The sequence below is a fragment of the Micromonas pusilla genome (genome assembly GCF_000151265.4).
Source record: "Micromonas pusilla CCMP1545 genomic scaffold MICPUCscaffold_4, whole genome shotgun sequence".
NCBI lineage: Eukaryota > Viridiplantae > Chlorophyta > Mamiellophyceae > Mamiellales > Mamiellaceae > Micromonas > Micromonas pusilla.
Genome location: NW_003315885.1, coordinates 1,442,674 through 1,466,301, shown reverse-complemented (window position 1 = coordinate 1,466,301; position 23,628 = coordinate 1,442,674). Strand labels below are relative to the sequence as shown.

General features: G+C 66.9%; 13 protein-coding genes across 13 annotated transcripts; 7 read left to right on the top strand and 6 right to left on the bottom strand.

Annotated features, from left to right (window-relative positions):
* Positions 1–35: 35 nt before the first annotated feature.
* Positions 36–1,262, bottom strand: MICPUCDRAFT_57627 (uncharacterized protein; the record flags this gene model as incomplete). Its single annotated transcript, XM_003057867.1, has 1 exon — positions 36–1,262. The coding sequence occupies one exon, from the start codon at positions 1,260–1,262 to the stop codon at positions 36–38; it is 1,227 nt and encodes a 408-aa protein (XP_003057913.1).
* A 141-nt stretch (positions 1,263–1,403) lies between these two features.
* On the bottom strand, positions 1,404–3,302 carry MICPUCDRAFT_16051 (uncharacterized protein; the record flags this gene model as incomplete). The annotated part of the gene is made up of 1 exon (XM_003057866.1): positions 1,404–3,302. The coding sequence occupies one exon, from the start codon at positions 3,300–3,302 to the stop codon at positions 1,404–1,406; it is 1,899 nt and encodes a 632-aa protein (XP_003057912.1).
* A 396-nt stretch (positions 3,303–3,698) lies between these two features.
* Positions 3,699–4,179, top strand: UBC (ubiquitin carrier protein; the record flags this gene model as incomplete). The annotated part of the gene is made up of 1 exon (XM_003058248.1): positions 3,699–4,179. The coding sequence occupies one exon, from the start codon at positions 3,699–3,701 to the stop codon at positions 4,173–4,175; it is 477 nt and encodes a 158-aa protein (XP_003058294.1). The 3' UTR covers positions 4,176–4,179.
* Positions 4,180–4,579: 400 nt separating this feature from the next.
* On the top strand, positions 4,580–5,350 carry UBIE (Ubiquinone/menaquinone biosynthesis methyltransferase, bacterial-like protein; the record flags this gene model as incomplete). The annotated part of the gene is made up of 1 exon (XM_003058247.1): positions 4,580–5,350. The coding sequence occupies one exon, from the start codon at positions 4,580–4,582 to the stop codon at positions 5,348–5,350; it is 771 nt and encodes a 256-aa protein (XP_003058293.1).
* A 133-nt stretch (positions 5,351–5,483) lies between these two features.
* Positions 5,484–7,199, bottom strand: MICPUCDRAFT_39526 (uncharacterized protein; the record flags this gene model as incomplete). The annotated part of the gene is made up of 1 exon (XM_003057865.1): positions 5,484–7,199. One exon carries the CDS (start codon positions 7,197–7,199, stop codon positions 5,484–5,486), a length of 1,716 nt encoding a protein of 571 aa, XP_003057911.1.
* A 186-nt stretch (positions 7,200–7,385) lies between these two features.
* On the top strand, positions 7,386–10,713 carry EF-TU (elongation factor tu gtp-binding domain protein 2; the record flags this gene model as incomplete). The annotated part of the gene is made up of 2 exons (XM_003058246.1): positions 7,386–7,643; positions 7,822–10,713. Exons 1-2 carry the CDS (start codon positions 7,560–7,562, stop codon positions 10,711–10,713), a joined length of 2,976 nt encoding a protein of 991 aa, XP_003058292.1. The 5' UTR covers positions 7,386–7,559.
* A 187-nt stretch (positions 10,714–10,900) lies between these two features.
* On the bottom strand, positions 10,901–11,347 carry MICPUCDRAFT_57621 (uncharacterized protein; the record flags this gene model as incomplete). The annotated part of the gene is made up of 1 exon (XM_003057864.1): positions 10,901–11,347. The coding sequence occupies one exon, from the start codon at positions 11,345–11,347 to the stop codon at positions 10,901–10,903; it is 447 nt and encodes a 148-aa protein (XP_003057910.1).
* A 188-nt stretch (positions 11,348–11,535) lies between these two features.
* Positions 11,536–12,162, top strand: MICPUCDRAFT_57620 (uncharacterized protein; the record flags this gene model as incomplete). The annotated part of the gene is made up of 1 exon (XM_003058245.1): positions 11,536–12,162. One exon carries the CDS (start codon positions 11,536–11,538, stop codon positions 12,160–12,162), a length of 627 nt encoding a protein of 208 aa, XP_003058291.1.
* Positions 12,163–12,318: 156 nt separating this feature from the next.
* Positions 12,319–13,932, bottom strand: MICPUCDRAFT_16145 (Multidrug/Oligosaccharidyl-lipid/Polysaccharide flippase superfamily; the record flags this gene model as incomplete). Its single annotated transcript, XM_003057863.1, has 1 exon — positions 12,319–13,932. The coding sequence occupies one exon, from the start codon at positions 13,930–13,932 to the stop codon at positions 12,319–12,321; it is 1,614 nt and encodes a 537-aa protein (XP_003057909.1).
* An 861-nt stretch (positions 13,933–14,793) lies between these two features.
* MICPUCDRAFT_4201 (uncharacterized protein) lies at positions 14,794–15,606 on the top strand (the record flags this gene model as incomplete). The annotated part of the gene is made up of 1 exon (XM_003058244.1): positions 14,794–15,606. A coding segment is annotated over one exon (813 nt), but the record flags the coding sequence as incomplete, so codon positions are not given.
* A 450-nt stretch (positions 15,607–16,056) lies between these two features.
* On the top strand, positions 16,057–20,640 carry MICPUCDRAFT_47164 (uncharacterized protein; the record flags this gene model as incomplete). Its single annotated transcript, XM_003058243.1, has 2 exons — positions 16,057–16,206; positions 16,339–20,640. 2 exons carry the CDS (start codon positions 16,057–16,059, stop codon positions 20,638–20,640), a joined length of 4,452 nt encoding a protein of 1,483 aa, XP_003058289.1.
* Positions 20,641–20,719: 79 nt separating this feature from the next.
* MICPUCDRAFT_16376 (uncharacterized protein) lies at positions 20,720–21,646 on the bottom strand (the record flags this gene model as incomplete). The annotated part of the gene is made up of 1 exon (XM_003057862.1): positions 20,720–21,646. One exon carries the CDS (start codon positions 21,644–21,646, stop codon positions 20,720–20,722), a length of 927 nt encoding a protein of 308 aa, XP_003057908.1.
* Positions 21,647–21,943: 297 nt separating this feature from the next.
* Positions 21,944–23,039, top strand: MICPUCDRAFT_57615 (uncharacterized protein; the record flags this gene model as incomplete). The annotated part of the gene is made up of 2 exons (XM_003058242.1): positions 21,944–22,740; positions 22,784–23,039. The coding sequence occupies 2 exons, from the start codon at positions 21,944–21,946 to the stop codon at positions 23,037–23,039; spliced, it is 1,053 nt and encodes a 350-aa protein (XP_003058288.1).
* Positions 23,040–23,628: the final 589 nt, after the last annotated feature.

Below are 23,628 nucleotides of genomic sequence, written 5' to 3'. Positions count from 1 at the left end.
CCCCATCTCCTCCTTCTCCTCGCTCCCCGCGCGAATCACGGAATGCGAGCGGAGCTCTTGAAGAGGTCCGCGAGCGCGTCCGCCTCCGCGGCGTCCTCCGCGCTCGGCGCGACGAACCCGTCGCCGTCGTCCTCTTCACCGTCGCCGCCGTCCGACGCCGTCGCCACGAGCTGCCGCTTCGTCGCCGGCGGGCTCGCGGAATCCGACAAAGGCGATACGTCCGTCGCCCTCCGCTCGACGTACGAGCGCGTGATCGGGCGATTGGACGGCGACGGCGTCGCCGCCGTCGCGAACGGCGTCCCGAGCCTCGATCGGGGCCTGGTCGCTCGGCCGGCGCCTGAAGCCGCGGCGGCGGCGGCGTCGGCGGCGGCGGCGGCGGCGGCGGCGAACGGCGAGGGCGTCGACGCCGCCGCCGCCCTCGTCGCGGCGTGACCCGCGACCTCGTTCACCACGGACGTGATCTCGTACCGCTCGTGCGCGAGGATCGATTCGCGGTCTTGCGCGGCGGTGAGCGCCGCGGTCGCGGCCTGCCTTCGCAGCGTCGCCCGCGCGAGAACTCCGTCGACGCTCTCTTTCGCGGCGGCTGCGGTCTCTTTCTCCCTGAGCGCTCTGCTCGACGTTCGCGTCGTCGGACTCCCGACGCTCGCGCGCCGTTCCGCGGATCGCGCGATCTCCACGGAGTCGCGCTTCGAGATGAACGCCCGCGCGTGCGCGTTAGAGGCCTTCTTCTCTTCCTGCGGTGCGAGAGCGCGCGTTAGGGTTTGGTTTCTTTTGGCAAAGAAACTGAACGAAAAGAGAAGCGCGCGCGACCGAGAGAGACGGGCGCGAAGGAGCCGCGGCGCGCCGGGGCGGTCACCTTGATTGCGGCGGTGTACTCTTCCAGCGCGATCACGACGTCTTGCTTCGCGAGGACGTGCGCCTCGAGCGCGGCGGCGAAACGATCCGTCGCCTCCTCGGCGGCGTCGTTCTTCGTCGCGTTCGTCTTTGCCTTTTCGACCTCGCGCGGGGCGCCGCCGCGGGGGGTCGCGGCGGGGACGCTCGTCCCCGAGCGCGGACGCTCGCGCGCGGGCGCGGAGTGCGGCGTCTTGCGCGCGCGCGAGCGCTTCTCGCCGAGCGCGGGCGGGGTCGTCGGGGTCGTCGGAAGCATCGAGCGCGGAGGGTGCTGCGGCGACGGCGGGGAGGCGCGCGTTTGGTTGTGCGCGAACGAAAAGCGCGCGCGTTTGAATTAGGGCAACGACGACCGAGATCTTCCCGGGGTTCATAGACGGACGAGGGCGGCGACACGCGTGAGATAGAGAAGGGCGACGCGAGTGGGGTCGTTCCGCACTGGCTTAAAGGTCAGGTAAAAATTGTACGGAAGTAACTTCGATTAATGGACTCGACGCCGCCACCGTAAACGCGACTCACACGTCCTCGAAAGCCTCCTCCGCGAGATCGATCGCCCGCCCGAGCGCCGCGGCCTTGTTCACCGTCTCCTGATACTCGCTCTCCGGATTCGAGTCCGCGACGATCCCCGCGCCGGCTTGCAAGTGAATCGTCCACTCCCGTCGCGACTTCCCTTCGATCCCGTTTCTGAACTCGTACAGGTTCTCCTTGTGCTCCGTCGGGATCACCATCGTCCGCAGCGCGAGCGCCATGTCCATCTCGCCCATGAACCCGACGTACCCGACGCCGCCGCCGTACGGCCCCCGTCGCGTCGTCTCCAGCTCGTCGATGATCTGCATCGCGCGCACTTTCGGCGCCCCGGAGACGGTGCCGACGGGCAGCGCCGCCTTCAGGACGTCCCACGGCCCTAAATCCTCCAACAGCGACCCGGTCACCGTGGAAGAGATGTGCATCACGTGCGAGTAACGCTCAATCTCCATGAGTTTCTCAACCTTCACCGTCCCGGCTTTACTCACCCTGCCGACGTCGTTTCTTCCGAGGTCGACGAGCATGACGTGCTCGGCTTTCTCTTTTTCATCCGCGAGAAGGTCGAGCTCGAGCGCGTCGTCCTCCTCCTTCGTCTTACCGCGCATGCGCGTCCCCGCGAGCGGGCGGTTCACCACTGTGCGGTGCTTATCCGTCCTGCACAAAATCTCCGGCGAAGACGCGACTATGATCGACCCTCTCGCTTGGAGGTAAATCATGTACGGCGACGGGTTCACGACTCTCAGCGCGCGGTACACCTCAAACGGATCCGCGAACGTGCTCCTCTGGAACCGGTGGGACAACACGAGCTGAAAGATATCCCCGGCGACGATGTGCTCCTTCGTCTCCGCGACCGCGTTCAAGAACGCCTCTTTCGTCATCGTGCTGTCCTTCGGCGGCGTCGGCGGCGCGGTCAGCGACATCGACACCTCCCCGAACGGCAACGTCGGCGCGGAAGACGGCTGCAGCGCCTTGACGAGATCGTGCAGGCACCGCTCGCCATCCTCGAGCGACGCCTCGACGTCGCCGCCGAAGACGGTCGTGTCCACCCAGTGCACCGCGTACACCTGCTTCGTGGCGTGGTCGAACACGACGACGTCGCGGTACAGACCGAGGCACAGGTCGGGCAACGCGCGGTCGTCCGTCGGCGCGTCTCCGAACGGGAGCTTGTTCAGGTACTGATACCGAACCGTGTCGTACCCGGTGTACCCGACCCACCCGCCGGTGAAGCACTCCGGGAGGCCCTCCGTGCGCGTCGGGTGCCACTTCGTCGCGATCTGCTGCGCGACCGCCATCGGGTCGGACTCGGTCGAGCGCGTCTTGGTCCCCGCGTGATGATCGAGCACGACGCAGCTCGACTCCTTCGCGATCACTTCGAGGTACGGGCGCGAGCCCAGGAAGGAGAAGCGCCCCGTCTGCGTCCCGCCGACGACGGACTCGAGGAGGAAGCTCGGCGCGTCGCGCTCGTCCTCCTTGACGAGGCATCGATACGCGAGGATCGGCGTGAGCTGGTCGTCGAAGATGCGGCGGTACAGCGGGACGAGGTTGTGTCCCGCGCCGACGAGCGCGCGGAACTCGTCCGCTTGCGTCGACCGCGGGGCCGCGCGCTTCGCGGCGGACGCGGCGGACGCGGCGGACGCGGCCGCGGGCGCGGCCGCGGGCGCGGGGCCGTCCGCGATGGCGCGCGCGGTCGCGACGCGTCGCGCCGAGGACGAGCCGTGGGACGGGACGCTCGCCGCGAGCGACGGTCGATTCTTCCGAAGAATCTTTTCGCCGTTCGCGGCGGCGACGCGCGTCGTCGCCGCGGTCGCGGCGGACGGTCCGCGGGATCCGCGCGAGGAAGCGCTCGCGGCGGCGTGCGCCGCCTGGGTGGCGCCGATGATGCACGCCATATCGCGTCACCGAGCGACGGGCGCGCGCGCGCGTCGAGTGATCGCCAGCGGTGCCCCCCTCCCCTGCACTCTCCCAGGGCCAGGAAACGGATGAGGAGATCCCGGTCGGTTCTGTCTGGTTCGCCGACCGCTCCCCTCGCAGCAGAGGTGGTGAGGGAAAAATCGACCCCCCGCGCGGCACAACCGCGCGCACCACGCGACGACCGCACGCGTCGAACGCTCCGTCTCTTCGAACGCGATCCTTGTTCAGGTCCTCGACGCGCGAGACCCGCGTTGCCGTCCGCGAACCCGCGCACCCGCCGACGCCGCCGCTCCGATTCGCGCGTCGTGGTCAACCGCCGTCGCCGAGAAACGAAAACAGGGGAAGGGCGAGGGACGAGAGCGACGGACGGACGGATGGCGGGCGCGGCGCACCAGCAGACCGCCGCGGTCCTTCGCCTGCAGTCCGACCTGAGAGCGATCAAGACCGAACCCCCCGACGGATGCAGCGCGTCCCCGCACAGCGAGGACAACTTATTCGTGTGGTCCGCGACGATCTTCGGACCCGACGAGACGGCGTGGGAGGGGGGCGTGTTCTCGCTTCGAATGACGTTCGGGGAGCAATACCCGGAGAAACCCCCGCGGGTGCGATTCACGTCCGAGGTGTTCCACCCGAACGTGTACAGCGACGGCACCTTGTGCATGGACATCATACAAGACCAGTGGTCGCCGATACACAACGTGTGCACGCTGTTGACGTCCATACAGTCGCTGCTCACGGACCCCAACCCGAGCTCCCCGGCGAACCAAGAAGCGGCGCAGCTCTTCACGGAGGATAAGAGCTCGTACAACCGGAAAGTGCGAAGGCTCGCGCAGAAGACGATCGAGGGGTGACGCGCGCTGTTCGTGCGAGGGAGTGGGGGTGGGGGTGGGCTAACGAGGGTGGGTGGGTAGGGGGGGGTGTTGTACGCGAGGGGATAAGAGACGCGCGGGGCGCGGTCGACGACGGGTGACTCAGCAGTGCATCTGCAGGCATCAGGGACTCGTCGCATTTCCAGCACCATGCATGTTGTAACATGACGGTAGACGAATACGTTCACTCCTCCTCCTCGCGGCGCGAGACGCGACCGAGCCCGTCGCCGCGCGTTCGATAGTCTCGGTGGTCGCGACGCTCTCCCGCCGCCGCGCGACGAGTCCTGCGAAGACGCGCGACGCGCGCGCGAGAGACGTCCTGTCTCGTCGTCGTCGTCGTCGTGGTTCGGTTTTTTCCCCGTCGCCCTGGAAACCGTCCGTCCGCGATGGCGCCGTCCCCCCGCGCGTCCACGTCCGCGTTCGACGCGCACGCGCCCGAAGATGGATACCGCCTTCAAGGCGACGAGAAGCTCGCGTTCGTGACGGACATGTTCGACCGCGTCGCGCCGACGTACGACCTCCTGAACTGGTTCATCTCCCTAGGGCAAACGACGCTGTGGCGACTAATGGCGCTGTCGTTCCTTCGCCCGTACCTGCGAGCGCGCGCGAAGGTCCTCGACGTCGGATGCGGCACCGGGTGGGTGTCGTGGTACTTCGCGTGGCGGTATAAAGACATGAAGCTCGACGTCGAGGGCGTGGACTGCTCGCCGGTGATGTTAGACAGAGCGCGCGTCGTCGTCCCAGGCGGCAGGTTCACGCGCGGCGACGTCTGCGCGTTGACGCACGACGACGACGCGTTCGACGTCGTGACGACCGTGTACACGCTGCGTAACTTCCCGAACCTGGAGAGAGGGTTGCGCGAGATGTACCGCGTCTGCGCGCCGGGCGGGGTGGTGATCATATTGGACGCGTTTCCCGCGAAGAATTTCGCGATGCGATGCGTTTTGTACGCGTGGCTAGAGCTGGTCATGCCGCTCGTCGCGATGCTCTTCACGCGCGACGCCAAGGCGTACAGGTACCTCAGCGCGAGCATACGCGCGACGGCCGCGGTGGAGGAGGTCACGGAGATGTTGTACGAGTGCGGGGCGGTCAGGGTGGAGATCGCGAAGTACACGTTCGGCGCCGCCGCGAGACTCGTCGCGCACAAAGCCGCGTGAGGGCGCCGTAGTCTCGCGCCGTAGTCGTTCTAGTACCTTGGTAGATTCTATAGAAGAGACAGACAGCTCACTAGCTAGACTAACGCACAACGTGTACACCTACTAGGCCCTCGCGCTACCTACGACGCGCGCGTCACTTCAACCCGAGCCAGTCCAGGAGGACGACGACGGCCAAGGACGCCGGGTACAGCGCCAACACCGGGAACGCGACGGCGGTGGCGTACGTCTTGGACCGCGCGCCGACGACGCCGACGACGACGGTCACGAGGACGATCACGACAGCCTCCGCGCTGAACTCCCACCGCAAGTCTTGCACGCGCATCACGAGCGCGAAGAGACCGAAACACATCGTGTTGTTCATCGTCACCGCGCCGTACACTTGCGAGTACGTCAGACTTAGGTTCTTCTTCTTCTTCTTCGACGCGAAGTACAGCGACGAGACCAACTCGCTCGCGTTGGACGCGAACGGGGTCAACACGAACGACGCGAAGAAAGGGGACGGGAGCCCGATCGCGTGGGATAACGACGTGATCGCGCCGACCATCGGGTCCGCGAAGAGACCGACCATGATCATTCCGCAGGCGAGGAGCGCGAACGACCGGCGGACGATCTGCGCCTTCGTCGCGGGCTCGGACTTCGACTCCGACTCCGACTCCGACTCCGACTCCGACTCCGACTCGTCCCTCTGCTCTTCCGCGTCGGACGTCTCGCTCGCGGACGCGACCCCGGACCCGCGCGCGAGCAGCGGCTCGAGGCCGGCGTCGGCGTCGGCGTCAGCGTCCGCGTCGGCCCCGTCGTTCCCCCCGCCGCCGTCGTTCGTCGTCGCCGCGCGCGCCCGCCGCGGCCGCGTCCGCGGCGGTCGACGACGGCGCGTCATTCTCGCGTGCCGCGCGCACTCTGTCACCCACCTCTCCATTCCCACGTGGAACTCCCCCCTCGACACTAACTTGTCCCGGTTCGAGTCGAACTCCCTGAGCCAGTGCTCGACGTCGTCGTCGGAGACTTCGTAATCGCGCATCGTGTACGCCATCGCCACGAGCGCGGACCTGAGCTCGTCCTTGTTCACGCTGCCGTCCGCGTCCGCGTCGAATTGGTCGAACATCGCGTCCAACGCCCGCGGGTTGACGACGCCGTCGGCGCCGACGAGTCCCCCGACGCTCGCGCCGATCCTGTGCGCCATGCGCGAGCCGACGTGCCGCGCGCGCCTTGCCTTCGCCGCGCGCATCCTCCGCTTTTGGAACTCCGGGCGGACGATCTGATATGCGCAATACGCGAGCGCGGACGCGAGAGCGACGCCCGCGGCGACGGCGTCCAACTCCGCGTCCTTCACGTCGCCGAAAAACGCGGGGACGATGAGGACGAGGTAGCACGCGCACGACGCGATCATGATCCGCGCGTTCAGGCGCGTCTCCTTGTCCACGCTGACGCCCGTGCCGACGAACTCGAACGCGCCGCGCGTGAGCGTCTTCGGGATCATCTGACCGGTCGCGTCGTCGAGATCGCATCTCCCGACCCAGAGCGACCCCGCGAACGTGACGGTGAGGAGCATCACGACCGAGCCCGCGAGCGTGCCCATGCCGACGGCGACCTCGTGTTGCGCGATCTCTTTGGACGCGCCCATGCCGGACGCGACGATGACCGCGGCGTCCGGGACGGAGCCGAGGATCGGGAGGAGGAGCCCGCCGACGACGCCCGGGCTGAGCACCTCGAGGAGGAGCTCGCTGCCGTCCGCGATGAGCTTCGCGGAGGTGAGGAGCGCGAAGCCGTACACCGCGGTGAGGAAGACGGACCCGCCGAGGTTGTCGCAGTCGGGGAATAGCCCGAACGGGCCGGAGGTGACGCAGCTCATGACCGCGGCGCGCCGCGCGCGCCGATCTGACGCCGGGAACGCCCTCGGAAGCGGAAACGCATTATTTCTTCTGTGAGTGCCTGCTCCTCGCGAACTCGCGCTCATCGCGCTCGCGAGGAAAATAATATAATGGGCGAATCCGCCTCCGCCGCCTTGATTGCCAGCGGCGAAGCGCGGCGTGAGAGCAACGCACGCGACCCTCGCACGCGCTTTCGTCCCGAAACGCGTCCCGCGGAGTTTGCGAGCGCGCGGAAGACGTCTCCGGGGCTACGTCAGCGAGGATCGGCGCGCGGGATCGACCCTCGGCCGTGAGGAAGAGAAAGAGCGCGAGCGGCGCGTCGGGGAAAACGCGCGGGCGCCATGGCCGACGAGATGTACGACGAGTTCGGGAACTACGTCGGCCCGGAGCTGGAGAGCGACGACGAGCCGGCCGATGACCAGCAGGTGCGCGCGCCGCCGCTCGAACACCGCGCCTCCGCGACAGATCTCGGTCGACGCCGACCGATCGGATCGACGCGAATCGCGTCGATCGATCCGCCGCGCGCGATCGTCGCCAGGCCCTTTCTTTCCCCGAACCGATCCATCGATCGTCCGCCGACCCCTCACCCCCACCCCTACGCAGGACGACGCGTGGATGGACGCGGAAGCGCGCGGCGACGTCGAGGGCGAACCCGCGGACGCCGGCGGCGGCGGTCTGATGGACGAGGAGGACGACACGAACCCGGAGACGGCGATCGTTCTCGCGGAGGACAAAAAGTACTACCCGAGCGCGGAGGAAGTCTACGGCGCCGGGACGGAGACGCTCGTCATGGACGAGGACGCGCAAGCGCTCGAGGAGCCGATCATCGCGCCGGTGAAGAAGAAGTCGGTGGAGGTGAGAGAGCGGGACGCGCCGGTGATGCACGTGTCTGAGGAGTTTTTGAAAGGGCTTTCGGGGAACCCTAACTTGGTTCGAAACGTCGCGATCGCGGGGCATCTGCACCACGGGAAGACGACGTTCATGGACATGCTCACGGAGCAGACGCACGAGATCACGTACGAGTGGCTGTCGAACGAGAAGCAGTTGAGGTACACGGACACGCGTCTGGACGAGCAGGACCGGGAGATCAGCATCAAAGCCGTGCCGATGTCCTTGGCGCTGCCGTCGGGGACGGGGAAGCACCTTCTCTTCAACCTGATGGACACCCCCGGGCACGTCAACTTCAGCGACGAGGTTACCGCGTCGTACAGACTCGCGGACAGCGTCCTTCTCGTCGTCGACGCGGTGGAAGGGGTGATGTGCAACACCGAGCGGCTGATCAAACACGCGGCGAAGGAGCGACTGCCGATTTGCGTCTTCGTCAACAAGATCGACCGTCTCATCCTGGAACTGAAACTCCCGCCCGCGGACGCGTATCATAAACTCCGTCACACGCTGGAGGAGGTCAACGCGGTCATCGAGGCTGCGTACGGCGGCGACGAGAACTGCCCGTTCGCGGACCCGGTGCGCGGCACGGTGTGTTTCGGCAGCGCGTTGTACGGCTGGTCGTTCACGCTGCATTCGTTCGCGAAGCTTTACGCGGACGTTAAGGGGGTCGAAATGAACACGAAAGAGTTCTCGCGGAGGCTGTGGGGGGACGTGTACTTCCACGACGACACGCGTACGTTCAAGAAGAAACCCCCGCCCGGCGGCGGCGAGCGGAGCTTCGTGCAGTTCATCCTCGAGCCGCTGTACAAAATTTACTCGCAAGCCGTCGGCGAGCACCCGGCGTCGTTCGCGCGCGTGCTTGCGGAGTTTGGCGTCACGCTGAAAGCGTCGGACTACAAGATGAACACGAAGCCTCTGATCAAGCTCGCGTGCAGGTCCGTGTTCGGCGACGCGAGCGGGCTCGTGGACATGCTCGCGTCGCACTGCCCGACGGCGCGGCGGGGCGCGGAGAATAAAGTGCTTCACGCGTACGGCGGTCCGCTCGCGAGCGCGAACGACGGCGAGGACGTCGTCACGGCGATGAAAAACTGCGACGCGGACGGTCCGCTGCAGGTGATGATCTCGAAGCTGTACCCAAAGTCCGACGTGAGCGCGTTCGACGCGCTCGGACGAGTCATGAGCGGGACGCTCAAAAAAGGCCAACGCGTTCGCGTCCTCGGCGAGGCGTACTCCCCCGACGACGAGGAGGATTGCGCGGTGAAGACGGTCACGGATCTGTGGACGTACGAGGCGCGATACAGGATCCCGATCGAGGTCGCGACCGCGGGGACGTGGGTTTTGATCGAAGGCGTCGACGCGAGCATCTCAAAGACGGCGACGCTCGTTGACGAGTTCACGAAGGACGACGTCCACGTGTTTAGGCCGCTCGCGTTTGATAACCAGTCCGTGGTGAAGATCGCGACGGAGCCGCTGAACCCGAGCGACCTGCCGAAGATGGTCGAGGGGTTGAGGAAGATTAACAAGTCGTACCCGCTCGCGGTGACGAAGGTGGAGGAGAGCGGCGAGCACACGATCATGGGCACCGGGGAGATCATGCTGGACTCGATCATGAAGGATCTGCGCGACTTGTACAGCGAAGTCGAGGTCAAGGTCGCGGACCCGGTCGTGACGTTCTGCGAGACCGTCGTCGAGACGTCGTCGCTGAAGTGCTTCGCGGAGACGCCGAACAAGCGGAACAAGTTTACGATGATCGCGGAGCCGCTGGATAAAGGTTTAGCGCACGACATCGAGACGGGCGAGGTGTCCTTGAAGTGGCCGAAGAAGAAGCTCGGGGACTTTTTCCAAAACAAGTACGACTGGGACGTCCTCGCCGCGCGCAGCGTGTGGGCGTTCGGGCCGGACGACCACGGCGCGAACGCGCTCCTGAACGACACTCTACCGTCCGAGGTTGACAAGGAGTTGTTAAACGCGGTCAGGGAGAGCGTCGTGCAGGGGTTCCAGTGGGGGACGCGCGAGGGGCCGCTCTGCGACGAGCCGATTCGAAACGTAAAGTTTAAGATCCTCGACGCCGCGGTCGCGCCGGAGCCGCTGCACCGCGGCGGCGGGCAGGTCATTCCCACCGCGCGGCGTGTCGCGTACTCCGCGTTTCTGATGGCGTCGCCGCGTCTGATGGAGCCCGTGTACGCGGTCGAGGTGCAAACCCCCGCGGATTGCATGTCGGCGATTTACACCGTGTTGTCCAAGCGCCGCGGGCACGTTATCGGGGACTCCCCGAAACCGGGGACGCCGGTGTACACGGTGAAAGCGCTGCTTCCCGCGATCGAGTCGTTCGGGTTCGAAACCGACTTACGGTATCACACGCAAGGGCAGGCGTTCGGGGTGTCGTACTTCGATCACTGGGCGGTGGTTCCGGGGGACCCGCTCGACCGATCGATCGCGCTGCGGCCGCTCGAGCCGTCGCCGGTGCAGCACTTGGCTCGGGAGTTCATGGTGAAGACGCGACGACGGAAGGGGATGAGCGAGGACGTGAGCGTGAACAAGTTCTTCGACGAATCGCTGTTGTTCGAGCTCGCGAAGGCGGACACGGAGATCGCGGGGATGCTGTAGGTTGGACGCCGCGACTGATTGATGATTGATTGTTTTAATTGACGCGCACCGTCCGCTGCGTCGCATTCTCGTCGTTCGGTCGTCCACCAGACCGCCACCCCCACGCTCTCTCTCTCTCTCTCTCTCTCTCTCTCTCATATCTCATCTCTCTCTCTCATATCTCATCTCTCATCTCTCGCGGCATCGCTCACGCGGACTTCCGCTTCGGCGGCGGCGGCGCCTTGATCATCCCCACGACGCTCACGGCGAGGAACACGAGCTGCACGACGAGCGATTTCATCGCGACGCGAACGTTCGTCGCGCTGAGCTTGGGTTCGAAAAACACGCGATACGCGGAGACAGACGCGAGGAGGGCGTACTGCATCACCCCGACGCGCAAACCCGCCTTGTGCTTGTCCACGAACCCGATGTAGTGGAAGTAAAGGAACGACATGAGGAACTCGAACGCGCCGACGACGCGCATGATTTGCGCGAGGACGTCCCACGCGCCGGACTTTTTCCACGACTTCATGTCGCTCTCGACGCCGTACATCGTCAGGAGCTTCGTTTGCATGAAGCCGAACAGGACGGCGTACGCGAAGCAGCACCCGGCGTTTAAGCCGAGGCAGAGGGACGATATTCTCGAAGAAGACATGTCGAGGGTGTGGACGCGTGCGCGGATGTGGCGAATCGGACTCGGACCAGCCAACGACTTCCTGTAAAGCTGAAAAAGTGCAGTCCTCCAGATTTTGAATCTGAGAGTCGCAAGCTGCCGCGCGGTCGAGCCACTTCGTCGCGCGCGACACGCGCCGCCGCGAGTGCGAGTGAACGACGCGCGACGGGATGTTCCATCACGACCCTTCCTCCGCGGTGACGCCCACGGACGCGACGCGGACGGTGGAGTACTACCGCTACGCGCTCGAGACCGGGCTCATCTCGCCGCACCACGACCGGCGATGCGTCTCGCCGTGGGAACACGGATACGGCGGCGTGAACGCGCCGAACGGGGGGTTCGCGTCCGAGGCGAGGGTCCGAGCGGGAAAGAGGTACCACGAGATGTCTTCGGATGACGTCATGGAGGAGGATAAATTGGGGGAGTACGCCGGCGTCGGGAGGTGCGCGTCCGACCGTCGACGCGACGCACAGCTGTCGCTGTCGCCTTCCTACGACGCGGCTATTTTGACCGAGTCTCGCGCGTCCGGGCACCTCACTTCGAACCCGAATCGACTCGAACGACCTCTGACCCTCCCGTCGTCCATCGCTTTCGATCTCCACAGGGAAGGGTACAGGCGCGCGAAACGGACGTGGCGACACGCGGAGGGGGTGGCTGCGAACGCGGGGTTGGAGGGCGCGGCGACGCCGACGGAGGCGCGAAGTCCGGCGGCGGCGGCGATCGAGACGCCGACGCAACGGCACGAGCTCGGGCTGCTTCGGACGCTGAGGGACCAGCAAGTGCTCTGGGGGTACTGACGGAATGAATGATGAGTAGCGTACACCGCGTCGTCGGGCGTGCAACTAGCGTAAACGATACGATATCGTCCAGAGAACGATGCTCTCAAACGAGCGTGAACGACCGTCGCGATCTCGATCCGACTGAGTAGTGAGTCATAACACGACGACGTCGCGTCACGACGTCGCGACCCCACCCCCCGCGCCCCTCTTCTCCGCGTCCGCGTCCGCCTCGTCGATCACCCCGCGCATCGCGCGTAAATGAAACCACGCGAACTTACTCAACCCTTTCAGAATCTGCGATGTCACGAGCGTGAACCACACGCCGCTGATGCCCCACCCGCACGCTATGGAGAGGAAATACGCGGCGGGCACCCTCAACACGTTAATCGCGCCGCCGATGGCGAGTATGGGCACGGTGTTCCCGACGCCGGTAAAGCACCCTTCCGCGACAGCCTCGATCGCGAGGAACACGAGCGCGCCGCTGTTCCAACGTAGATACCCCCCCGCGGCGGCGACGATGGAGGGGTCTGAGGAAAACGTCGCGACGAGCGCCGGTCCGAAACAGAACAACACGCACGCGAACGGGACCATGCACGCGGCGCACATCGCGACGATCACGAGCGCGGCATCCCTCGCCTCTCTCGGTCTCCCCGCGCCGATCCACTGCCCGACGAGCGTCGCGCACGCGAGCCGGAACCCCTCGCACACGGTAAACGCGAGCGCCTCAAATTTTTGACCCAGACCCATCGCCGCCAGATAATTCTCCCCGCACGCCGACGCGATCCGTCCTATGGCGATGTACACGAGCGTGAACACCACCCCGGCGCTCGCGAGCGGCGCCCCGATCCGTACCATGCCCCATATGTCTTTCGCGCACGGCCTCGCCATCGCGATCGTCAGTCCGTGCACGCGCTTCAACGCCGCCGCGTGCGCCGCCGCGCCGACGCATTGCGCCGCCGAGAAGCCCACCGCGGCGCCGACGATGCCCAACTTCGGGAACGGCCCCCACCCCAACATCAGCGCCGGGTTCAACGTCAGCGCGAGGATCGTGCTCAGCGCGGTGACGCACAGCGCCGGGCGCGTGCGGCCGAGCCCGCGCCACGTGGCGTCCAGCACGGTGCTCGCGAACATCCCGAAGGAGCCGAGGAGCGTCGCGAGGAGGTGCGTTTTGCCCCCCGCGGAGCGCCACGCGCCGCCGACGTCGAGGTCGATCCCGAGCCCGGCGGCGTACAACGTCGGCGCGAACGGCGCGAAGCACGCGAGCGCGGCGTACGCGAACAGCGCGCCCCACAGACCCTGCGTGACGATTCGACTCACGGAATGCGAATCGCCCGCGCCCACGAACGCGCTCACGCGCGCCTGCAGCCCGGTGCCGACGACGTTGGCGACGAGCAGCAGCATCCACAGCGCGAACGCGTTGTAACACAGCGCGCTGAGGTCCGTCGCGCCGAGCTTCCCGGCCCAGTACGCGTCCGTGAGGTTGAACGCGGAGCGCAGGAGTCCCATCGCCATCATCGGCGTGCCGACCGCGATCGCCGCGGTGGCCGTCGGCACGCGAAGCAGAGGAGGGAGGGACGACGACGACGCGACGTCGACGTCACGGGACGACGAATTCGACGACGACGACGACGTCGACGACGCGTCGTCGTCGTCGCCGCGGACGTCGTCGTCGCCGCGGTAGGCTTCGCCGAATGAAGAAGAGACGCCTCGGCGGCGGAGGATGATTCCGCGTTCGGGGGCGCGATGCCGTCCCGACGACGAAGCGCGCGCGTCTCCGCCGCGTACCATCTCGCGCCCCGAGCAGATCGCCCTCTTCGCCGACGTGGTGCCCTCCGCGCGAGCCGCCGCCGACGCGGGAAGACGCCACCGCGCGACGTCGCGATGCCGCCTCGCGCCCGTCCGCGCGTATCGCGGACATGATGACGCGAGCGCGGAGCGTCCCCGCGCGAGCGCGGCGAGCTCCTCGACCGCCATGCCGCGGGCGCGCTGCTGGTCAATGCGTCGTGGCGGCGGCGTAACTAACTCGGAGAAGAGCGGCGACGTGAGATCACGCTCAACGACGCTCGGAAAACGTCGCCGCCGACCAGTGCCAGCGGCGCCGCGGGGGTCGCGCCCCGCCCGTGCATGCGACTCGGCTGCTCGTGCGCACGATCGACCGCGGCGGTGAACCCGGAACCGCGCGAACGTCGCCGCGAAGAATCCGAGGGCTCGGACTGGGACGACGACGAGTCCGACGACGAGGCGCTCCGCGCGTGGGAATCCGCGCGCGCGTCGGAGTCGGGCGCGACGACTTTGGTCGACGCGCCCGCGGCCGCGACGATGAGCGACGACGACGACGACGTCGAGGACGTCTTCGCGACCCCGCGAGCGGTGATCGCGCCGCCAGACGACGCGGACGAGCGCGAAGAGATCGAGGACGCGATCGCGTCCACGAGCGCGCCGACGGCGCCGCCGCCCTCGGTCGTCGTCGCGACGAGGAGCGATCCGAGGGACGCGTACGGATTCGACCTGAGCGATTTGGACGGCGCGGGCGCGGCGGCGCGCGAGCGGTGCGACGCGCGCGCGGCGCGAAGAAACAAGCGATGGGAAAAGTACCGAAAGAAGGGCGACGCCGCGTTCGCCAACCTGTCCCACCGCCCGAGCGGGCGGCTGAAGAGGCTCATACGCAAGGGCGTGCCGAAAGACTTGCGCGCGGCGGTGTGGATGGCGACGAGCGGCGCGCGCGAACGCAAAGACGCGGCGCCGAGGAAGTACTACGGCAGACTGCAATCCTTGCCCGTGGACGGCGCGGTGGAGGATCAAATCCGGGTGGACTTGCACCGGACGTTTCCGGAGAACGATCGGTGGTCGAACCCGGACTCTCACCGGGTCTTAGAGCGCGTGCTTCTGTCCTACGCGAAGCATAATCCGTCCACCGGGTACTGCCAGGGCATGAACTTCGTCGCGGCGTTTCTTCTGCTCGTCGTGACGGACGAAGAGGACGCGTTTTGGGTCCTGTGCGCGCTCCTAGACGACATCTCCCCGCCGGACATCCACGCCGCGGACATCCGAGGCACGATCGTGGAGTACGGCGTCCTGCACGACGTCGTCGCGAAGATCGAACCGAAGGTGGGGAAGCACCTCGAGGCGTGCGACGTCGAACTCGTGATGATCGCGTCCAAGTGGCTGCTGTGTTTCTTCACCGAGAGCTTCCCCGCGGAGACGTCCGCGAGGGTCCTAGACGCGATGTTCAGCGAGGGGTTTAAAGTGTGGTTCCGAGTCGTGATGTCGATGTTGATGATGAACAAGAAGGAGCTCACGCGCGTCGATAACGCCCCGGAGATTATGCAGTGTTTAGGCGCGTCGTTTCGCTCGATGCACGATCGCGACGCGCTCATGGCGTTTGCTTTTAAAAAGGTGCGCGTCGATCGGTCGTTCGTGGAGAAGTGTAGGGCGAAGCAGGAGAAGGCGCAGGCTGCGGAGAGGCTGCACAGGGAGGGGAGCGAGCGCGCGTTACACAGGATGAAGAAGTAGCGAGCACAGAGACCGACGGCGGCCGGCGTTGTAAGAGTCATACGCTTTACCGTTTTTTCGTCCTCGCGCGCGGCTTGTCCGAACAAGTCCGACATGGACATCGCGATGAATCCACAACGAGTTGTGGACAGGCCGGGCCAGGCCGAGAGGGGGTCGTGAGAACGCCTCGTTTGAAACGAACGAATCTTTCTCTTCGCGACGCGAGCACCCCGGACGCACACGCGGACGCACCGCGCGCGTCGGTCGAACGCGAGCACGCGCGAGCGATCGAGACCGCGCACCGCGTCCGCGCGCGCGAGCGAGCGAAGGCCCCCGTCGGCCGTCCACGAGCGCTTTTTCGTCGTCGTCCGGATTTGGGGACGACGAACAGACGGCGCACCGTGAGACACCGCGGCCGAGATGGCGAACGCCTTCAGGCAGACGCACCTCATCCCGAGCGGGGCGCAGACGTGGATCCCGCAAGTCATCGCCGCGCGCGGGGACCGGTTCGCGTACGCCTCCACGCTCGCGATATTCATCTACAACAACGACGACCAGTGCCTGAGCAAGGTGCGCCTCGAGAGCGGAAGTCGAACGCGCGAGCGACGCTCTCATTAGCCTCTCTCGTCAAAAGCGCCCCGCCTCGCGCCCGCCGCGCGCGACGTCCGTCTGACCCACCGACCGCCCCACCAACCCCCGCAGATCGTCGCGTGCCAGTCGAGCACGATCACCGCGTACGCGTGGCACCCGACCGAACACAACCTCCTCGTGGTGTGCACCGCGGACGACACCGTGCACTTCTACGACATCGAAAGCGACGCCTCGATCAAGTCTCTCAAGTTCGCGAACCACCAGGTATCGCACATCGCGTGGAACCCGCACCGCCAGGGGGAGTTGATATGCAACGTTCGCGTCGGCATGTACGTGTGCGACATGAACAAAGAAACGCTTAAGAAGATGGCGTTCTCGCCGCCGTCGAGGACGACCGCGTTCGCGCAGCACCCGTTGCTTCCGAACTTGTTGGCGTGCGGGACGGTGGAGGGCGGGGTGTGGCTCTCGAAGACCGACGGCGGGTCCGCGAACCACCGGCTGTCGCAGCGGTACGAGACCGCGATCGCGGATATAAGCTTCGACCCGAAGTCCGAGGATTACGTCTTAGTCGCGACCACGGGCGGGCGCGTCGCGTTGTGGACGCTCCAAGGCGCGTTCGACGCGGGGAAAAACGCGGTCAAGCCGTTTCTCGTGATGGAGTTTCAAAAGCAACAGAACGGTTTGACCGCGGCGAAGTTCATCGACGGCATGCCCGGGACGTTCGTCACCGCGAGCGACCGCCACGGCGTCGTCCGGGTGTGGAACGTCAGCAACGCGGCGCCGCTGCACTCGATTAAAACCGACCACGGCCCGGTTTCGTCCATCGCGTCGCTGCAAAACGAGACGAAAGCCGCGGTGTCGTTCGCGTCCGGGCACGTCGCGGTGCTCGACGTGAAGGACCACAGAGTGCAGTGGAGCAACGACGGGGGGCACACGGAGACGATCTTCGACTGTCACCTGAGCGGGGAGAATCCGCACACGCTCGTGACGTGCTCGTTCGACGGCACCGTGCGACGGTGGGACACGCGAACGAAGAAGGGGATTCAGACGTTTAAGACGACGGACGCGCGATCAAAAGACTCCGCGCTCGGCGGCGGCGACATCAAGAATGATCACGGCGGTAAAGGCGCGCTGTACTCGTGCGCGATCTCGTGCGACGGGAGCATAGTGTGCGCGAGCGGGTTCGAGGGGAAGCTGTATTTTTTCGATGTGAAGACGGGAAGGACGCTGCCGTCGATCCACGCGCACGACTTGAGCGTGCATCGCATCGCCGCGCACCCGAAAGAAGGCGGGCTGTTCGCCGCCGCGTCGTTGGACGGGTCGGTGTCCATCTTCACGAAAGATGGCGTCAGGCTGTTCATCATGACGCAAGATCCGTGCTCGGGCGTCGCGTTCGACTTGTTCCGCCCGGACAGGATCGCGATCTCGTGTAAGTCTGGCCGGATCTACTTGTGGGACTGGCGGCTTTCCGCGGGCGTCGGTCACAGGTCGCAGCAGCAGAGCCCAAAGTCCGCGCGCCTCGGCGCGAGAGAATCGCACCTGGACGACCCGGGAGTCAAGACATGCTGCGGCGCCGCGCCGACGGACAACACGTTCGGGCACACGGCGAAAGCCTACGGCGTCAAATTCTCCCCGCTCATCCAGAACACGATGATGACCATCAGCGACGACCACACCGCGAGGGTGTGGACGCTCACCGAAGGCGCGACCCCGGAAGCGCCCGTGGTGTTGTCCGGACACACCTCGCGCGTGCGCTCGCAGGCGTGGCACCCCTCGATACCCCACGTGTGCATGACCGGGTCCTGGGACAAGATGATAAAGACGTGGGACGCGAGGTCGGGGACGTGCATACACACCAGCCGCGTGCACCTCGCGGACGTGTACGCCATCGCGACGCACAACGCGCGGCCGTTCATGGCGGTGACGTGTTCGAGGGACACGACCATACGATTCTGGAGCACAGAGGAGATGTGCCCGAGCGCGAAGTTACGAGCCGTCCTCGGGATGGACGTCACGAAGGCGGGGACGATGAGCGCGAACGGGGTGCCGAGGAACGGCGCGGGGGAGAATGGGGACGACGCCGGCGTGAGGTTGGCGCTCACCGGCGACGCGATCACGCACACGATGCGGCAGAGAATGGTGAGCGCGAAGACGAACTGCGAACGAAACGCCGCGGCGTTCACCGTGCTGTCCGGAGAAGTCGGCGCGGAGGAGATGTGGAAGCTCGCGACGATCGAGACGCAAGGGACAGCCGCGGCGAGGGTCGACGAGCCGAGCGGGATCACGGTGCCGCACAAGTGCGAAGCGCGGGCCCTCGCGGGCGCGTCGGCGGCGGCGCTCGAGACGACGGCGGGCGGGAGGAAGGGCGCGGTCGGTTCCTCGAGGGAAAACACGTTGAGACAGGCGGCGGCGTACCGCCTGCAGCTCGGGCACGTGGACACGTATTGCGAGATCATGAAAGAGCTCGGGGACTGGGACGCCGCGCTCGCGGCGGCGCCGGCGGTGTCGACGGCGTTTTGGCGGAAAATCGCGAGAGAACGCGCCGCCGCGCTCGCCGCCGCCGGGAGCGAGTTCGACAAGCTCATCAACCTCCAGCTCGCGACCGGACAAGCCGCGGACGCGGCGACCGCGCTGAGAGAGGCGGGGAGGGACGACGAGGCGTTCACCGTCGCGTGCACGATCGGAGACGGCGGATTCGGGGACGCGGGCGCGGACGACCCGCCGCGCGACCCGCCGCGGCAGCCGGGGCACTCGCGCATGTCGAGCCACGCGGACATCCCGCCGGCGATGTCGCACAGTCGGCAGTCGTCCTTCGGCGGCGGCAACGACGTCGGGATGATGTCCCCCGGGAGAGAACAGATGCTCGAGCCGCTCGGGGAGATTGGGTCCATCTCCCCGCACCCGCTGTCGCCCGGCCCGCTCTCGCCGATGAACGGCGCGGGTCGGCACTCGAGGCAGAGCTCGATCGATTCCATCTCCGCGATGCCGAAACTCCCGCCGCTGACGAAAGGGAAACTCGCGCCGCTGCCGCCGCTCGTGGTGAAGCAGCCGCTGCGCAAGAGCAACTCGTCGAACATGGGAAGCATGGGCGCGTTCGCGCCGCCGGACGCCCAGCCCGGAAGACACTCCGAGCCGCCGCCGACGTCCGCGCTCGCGGGTTTGAACGTCAACGTCAGCGGCGACGGCGACTCGAACGACCCGTCGCCGTCGACGGACGCGGGGTTCACCCCCGGCGCGCGCCTCGCCGCGGAGATCCCCGCCGGGGACGAGGCGAGGCACGTGAGAGCGGCGCAGGCGGAGCGCAAGCTGGCGCACGGCGACGCCGTCGGCGCGGCGTCGTGCCACCTCTCCGTCGGCGACGCATACTCCGCGGTGAAGGCGCTCGTCCGAGGCGCGCAGACGGAGATGGCCGCGGCGCTGATGCTGTCCGTCCCGGGCGCCGGGAGCGAGGACGACGCGCGGAGCCTCCTCGCGGAGAAGGCGAGCGCGATCGGGGAGTGGGACCTCGCGCGGGACGTCGCCGGGGGCATCGGCAACCCGGACCATCGCGCGTGGAGGCTTCTGCTCGTCCGCGGGCGGTACGCCGCGGTGGAGACGAACGCGATGGCGTTGGAGCGATTCAACCGCGCGTGCGAGGAGCTCGTCTTGGACGGCAACCCCGGGACGGACGCGGGGGAGAACGCCGCGCAGCGGTGCATCGCCGGCGACGTCGAGGGCGCGGCGAACCTCGCCGTGATGGCGGCCAACGACGAGCTGCGAAAGAACGAACGCACCGGCGGCGGCGCGATGAACACGGACGCGCTGCCGAGAATCCTCAACGCGCTCGACCTCGTGTCGTTCGGGAGAAACGCCGCCGTGAGCATCGATCCGAGGACGCGGGCGGAGGTGACGCTCATGCGGTGTTATCTCAGCGCGCTCGTGTTGGCGAGCACGGGGTACACCCCCGCGGCGTGCGCGTTGTTCCACCACGCGAGGGCGTCGTTGAAGAGCTTCAGCAACTCGCTGAGCGTGGACGGCGACGGCGCGGGCGCGAGCACGCCGTATAAGCCCGCGTTCCCGCACAGCGTCGCGTTTATTTCGCTGCAAGAGCTGACGCACATGGCGGGAACGTATCCGTCGGACGCGCGCGACGGTTTGAACGAAATCGTCAAAGCCGCGAGCACCGTGGACGCGTCGGTGAGAGACGCCGCGAAGAAGCTTATGAACGACCTCGAGGGCGTGAAGGACGAGGCGCCGATCCCGTCCGCGGCCGCGGTCGTGACCTTACCGGGGTTTAACGGGACCGTGAGGAAACACGAGTTCAGGTCGCCGTCGATGGAGATGAGCGAAGCCCTGCGAGCGGCGGCGATGTGGGACGCGGGCGGGTTCACGAACCTCGCCGCGTTTACGCCGCCGCGCACGCAGCAGTGGTGATCGGGGCTTATTCGTTTTAGTACGTTTATTCTTATAAAACATCAACGCGATAGGCATCCAAAAACACTCGATACGTGAATCAATCGATTTCGACCCCGCTCGGGGTCCGCCACTTCGCGCACGCCGCGCGCGTGCGCTCCAGCCGACCCGGAAAGTTGTCGAAGAACATTTGCCCTTTGCTCGTCGGCCACTCCGAGTTTAAACCGTCGACCGGGGCGTCTTTCGCCCACACCTGGTCCGCTATCATCTCCTCGTTGAACCCAAACTTCGCCAGCCACTCCTCGTCTTGCCCGTTTTGCTCGTTCAGCATCGTGTACCGCCCTCCTTTGCCGCGTTCCATGACGACGAGCTCGCCGTTTCGCGCGTTTCGACACCTCTCGAACATCTCGACGCTCCACTTGTACCAACGCATGAGAAAGACCCTCAACGTCAGCCCGTGGGTGACGATGACGACGGTGCAGTCCTCGGTCCTGCACCCGGTGACGTCGCAGTTGAACCTCCCGAAGTGCATATCGTTACGTAACGTCTCCCGGAAAGACGTTACGCGGTCGTACACGTCCGCCGCGGACTCGCCGTTCGGGAACCGGAAAAAAAACCGCCCGAACCGCTGCCGCTCTCTCTTCAGCTCCGCCATCCCGACGTCTTGAAAGTTCCCGAAATCCTGCTCGCGCATCCGCGGCTCCTCTCGCACGCCCAACACCCGGTGCGTGCCGATCGCCTGCCCAATCTCGTATAACGTCTGCTCCGTGCGCATGTACGGCGACACATACGCGTAGACGCTCTCGTTCGGACCTAAAATCGCCTTGAGCTTCTCCCCGGCGTCCCTCGCCTGCTGCTTGCCCTTCTCCGTGAGCTCGATGCGATGGTCCGGCTTGCGCTGGTACACCGTCTCGTCCACGTTCCCTTCGCTCTCCGCGTGACGAATCAAGATGATGCGCTTCGGGCGGTTCCAGCTCTCGGGGCGGACGAATCCGCCCTCGCCGCTGAGCGTGAAGGGCTCGTCCATCGTTCGCCCGACGTCCATGGAGTCTAGCCCGCGCGCGCGGACGGCTCTTCGCGCGCCGGGTTTCGGTTGTGAATGACGTTGCCGCCGAGATGGCGCGGCGACGGGCGGCGCCGCGCGAGGGCACGCGTGCGACATGGCGACGCGCCGAGATGAGTGGGCGGATAAAGCGCGTCGGTTGTTGCGAGTTCAGTGATGACTTTTCGGGAGTCGTTGGCGCGCGTTTCGTCGGAAGCCGCACAGCGGAGAGGCGCGCGGGCGCTCTCCTCCCGCGGCGGCGTCGGGGCGACGACGACGACCATGGCGCACCTCCCCGCGCCGCACTTCCAATCGATATCCGCGGAGCAGAAGACGATGTGCGACGGCGCGCACGCGCGGCTGCGGACGTACCGTCGCATGCTCCGCGGCGGGGAACTCGCGAACGACCTCCGAGGACGATTCTGGGACGTCGTCGTCCTCACCGCGGCGAACGCGCGCCAGGCTGCGGTGTACGACGCCCAGCTCGACCGCCTTCACGCGCGCGGACAGCTCCCCGGCGACCGCGCGACCTATCTCGTCGTCGCGGACCCCCCCGGCGCGCGCGTCGGGAGCGGAGGCGCGACGCTGCACGTCATGTTAAAACTCCAAGCGTCCACGGACGACGCGTGGACGCGCGGGCGGATACTCCTCCTCCACGCGGGCGGGTACAGCGAACGATCGCCCGCGCACGGGACGTTAGGGAAAGCGTTCGGGCAGCTCCCGATGGACGCCGCGGACGTGGGCGTCCCGGCGACCATCTTAGAAGCGCAGCTCGTGAACTTTGTCGATCTGGTCACCCAGCTTCCGCCCGGGGTGTTCGTGTCCTCCGCGGACGTCGCGCTGCAGTTCGGCGATACCCCCGCGCTGAGCGACGAGACGAGAGAGAAAGCGTCCTGGGGCATCCTCGCGCTCGGGCACGTCGGGGATCTGAAGACCGGGGAGCAGCACGGCGTGTTCGCGTGCGACCGGGAGAGTCTCCGCGCGTTCGCGGCGGAGGCGACGGCGGCGGAGGAGGAGAAGGAGAAGGAGAAGGACGCCGCCGCCGACGCCGCGCCGGCCGCGGGGCGGCGACCCTGGTGGTCGGTCGTGATGACGTGGTGCTGACCGGCGGTCAGCAGATAGGCGGCGACGTTGGGCGAGAGGCTGCCCGCGGCCGCTTGCGGCGGCGGCGGCGGAGGGCGTCGCGATCGAGGAACCGCGTGGACCGCGGAAAGTCGCCGCGCTCGAATGCGTCCGGTGCCTCCAGAAACCGTCCTCGTCGACGATGCACGCCTCCGGCGCGGTGATGCCCTCTCCGTCCTCGATGGGATTCCGCGGCGGCGGCGGCCCGGAGTGGGTTCTCACGGACAGCGCGTTTCACATCGGGTACCGCGCGTGAGACGCGCTCGTTCGATGCGCGGCGTCCAACCCCGGCGTCTTCGCCGACGTGCAGCTCCGGCCGCACGACGACTTCATGCAGCGTTTAGGCAACGACCACGACGACCAGCACCGCCCCCTCCAGCATCACGTCGAGCGCCTCCCGCGCCGCGCGCCGCCGCCGCTCCCCGCCGCCGCCGCCGCCGACGGCGGCGGCGTTCAGGCGACGCGGCTGCGCGCGGCGCGGGAGGCGCTCGCGAAGACGCTGAAGGGCGCGCCGTTGCTCGTCGTGCCCGTGCTTCCTTCGCGGTTCGTGCACGTGGGGACGCTTCCGGAGCTTTTGCACCACTCTGTTGCGGACGGGGACGTCCTCGCGGCGCTCCCCGCCGCGCATCAGGGCGTGAGCTTGGGGACGTGGGACGTCGCGATGATGAACGGCATCGGCGGCGGGGGCGGCGGCGGCGGCGGCGGCGGACGAAAAGTCAGTCGTCTCTCCGTCGGCGCCGACGGCGTCTGGGGCGCGGGAAAAGGCGCGGGCCCGAGCGCGTGCGAGCTCGCGTCGTTCGTGTCTCGGGGCGCGAGGATAGGCCCGAAATCTCTCGTCGCGCACT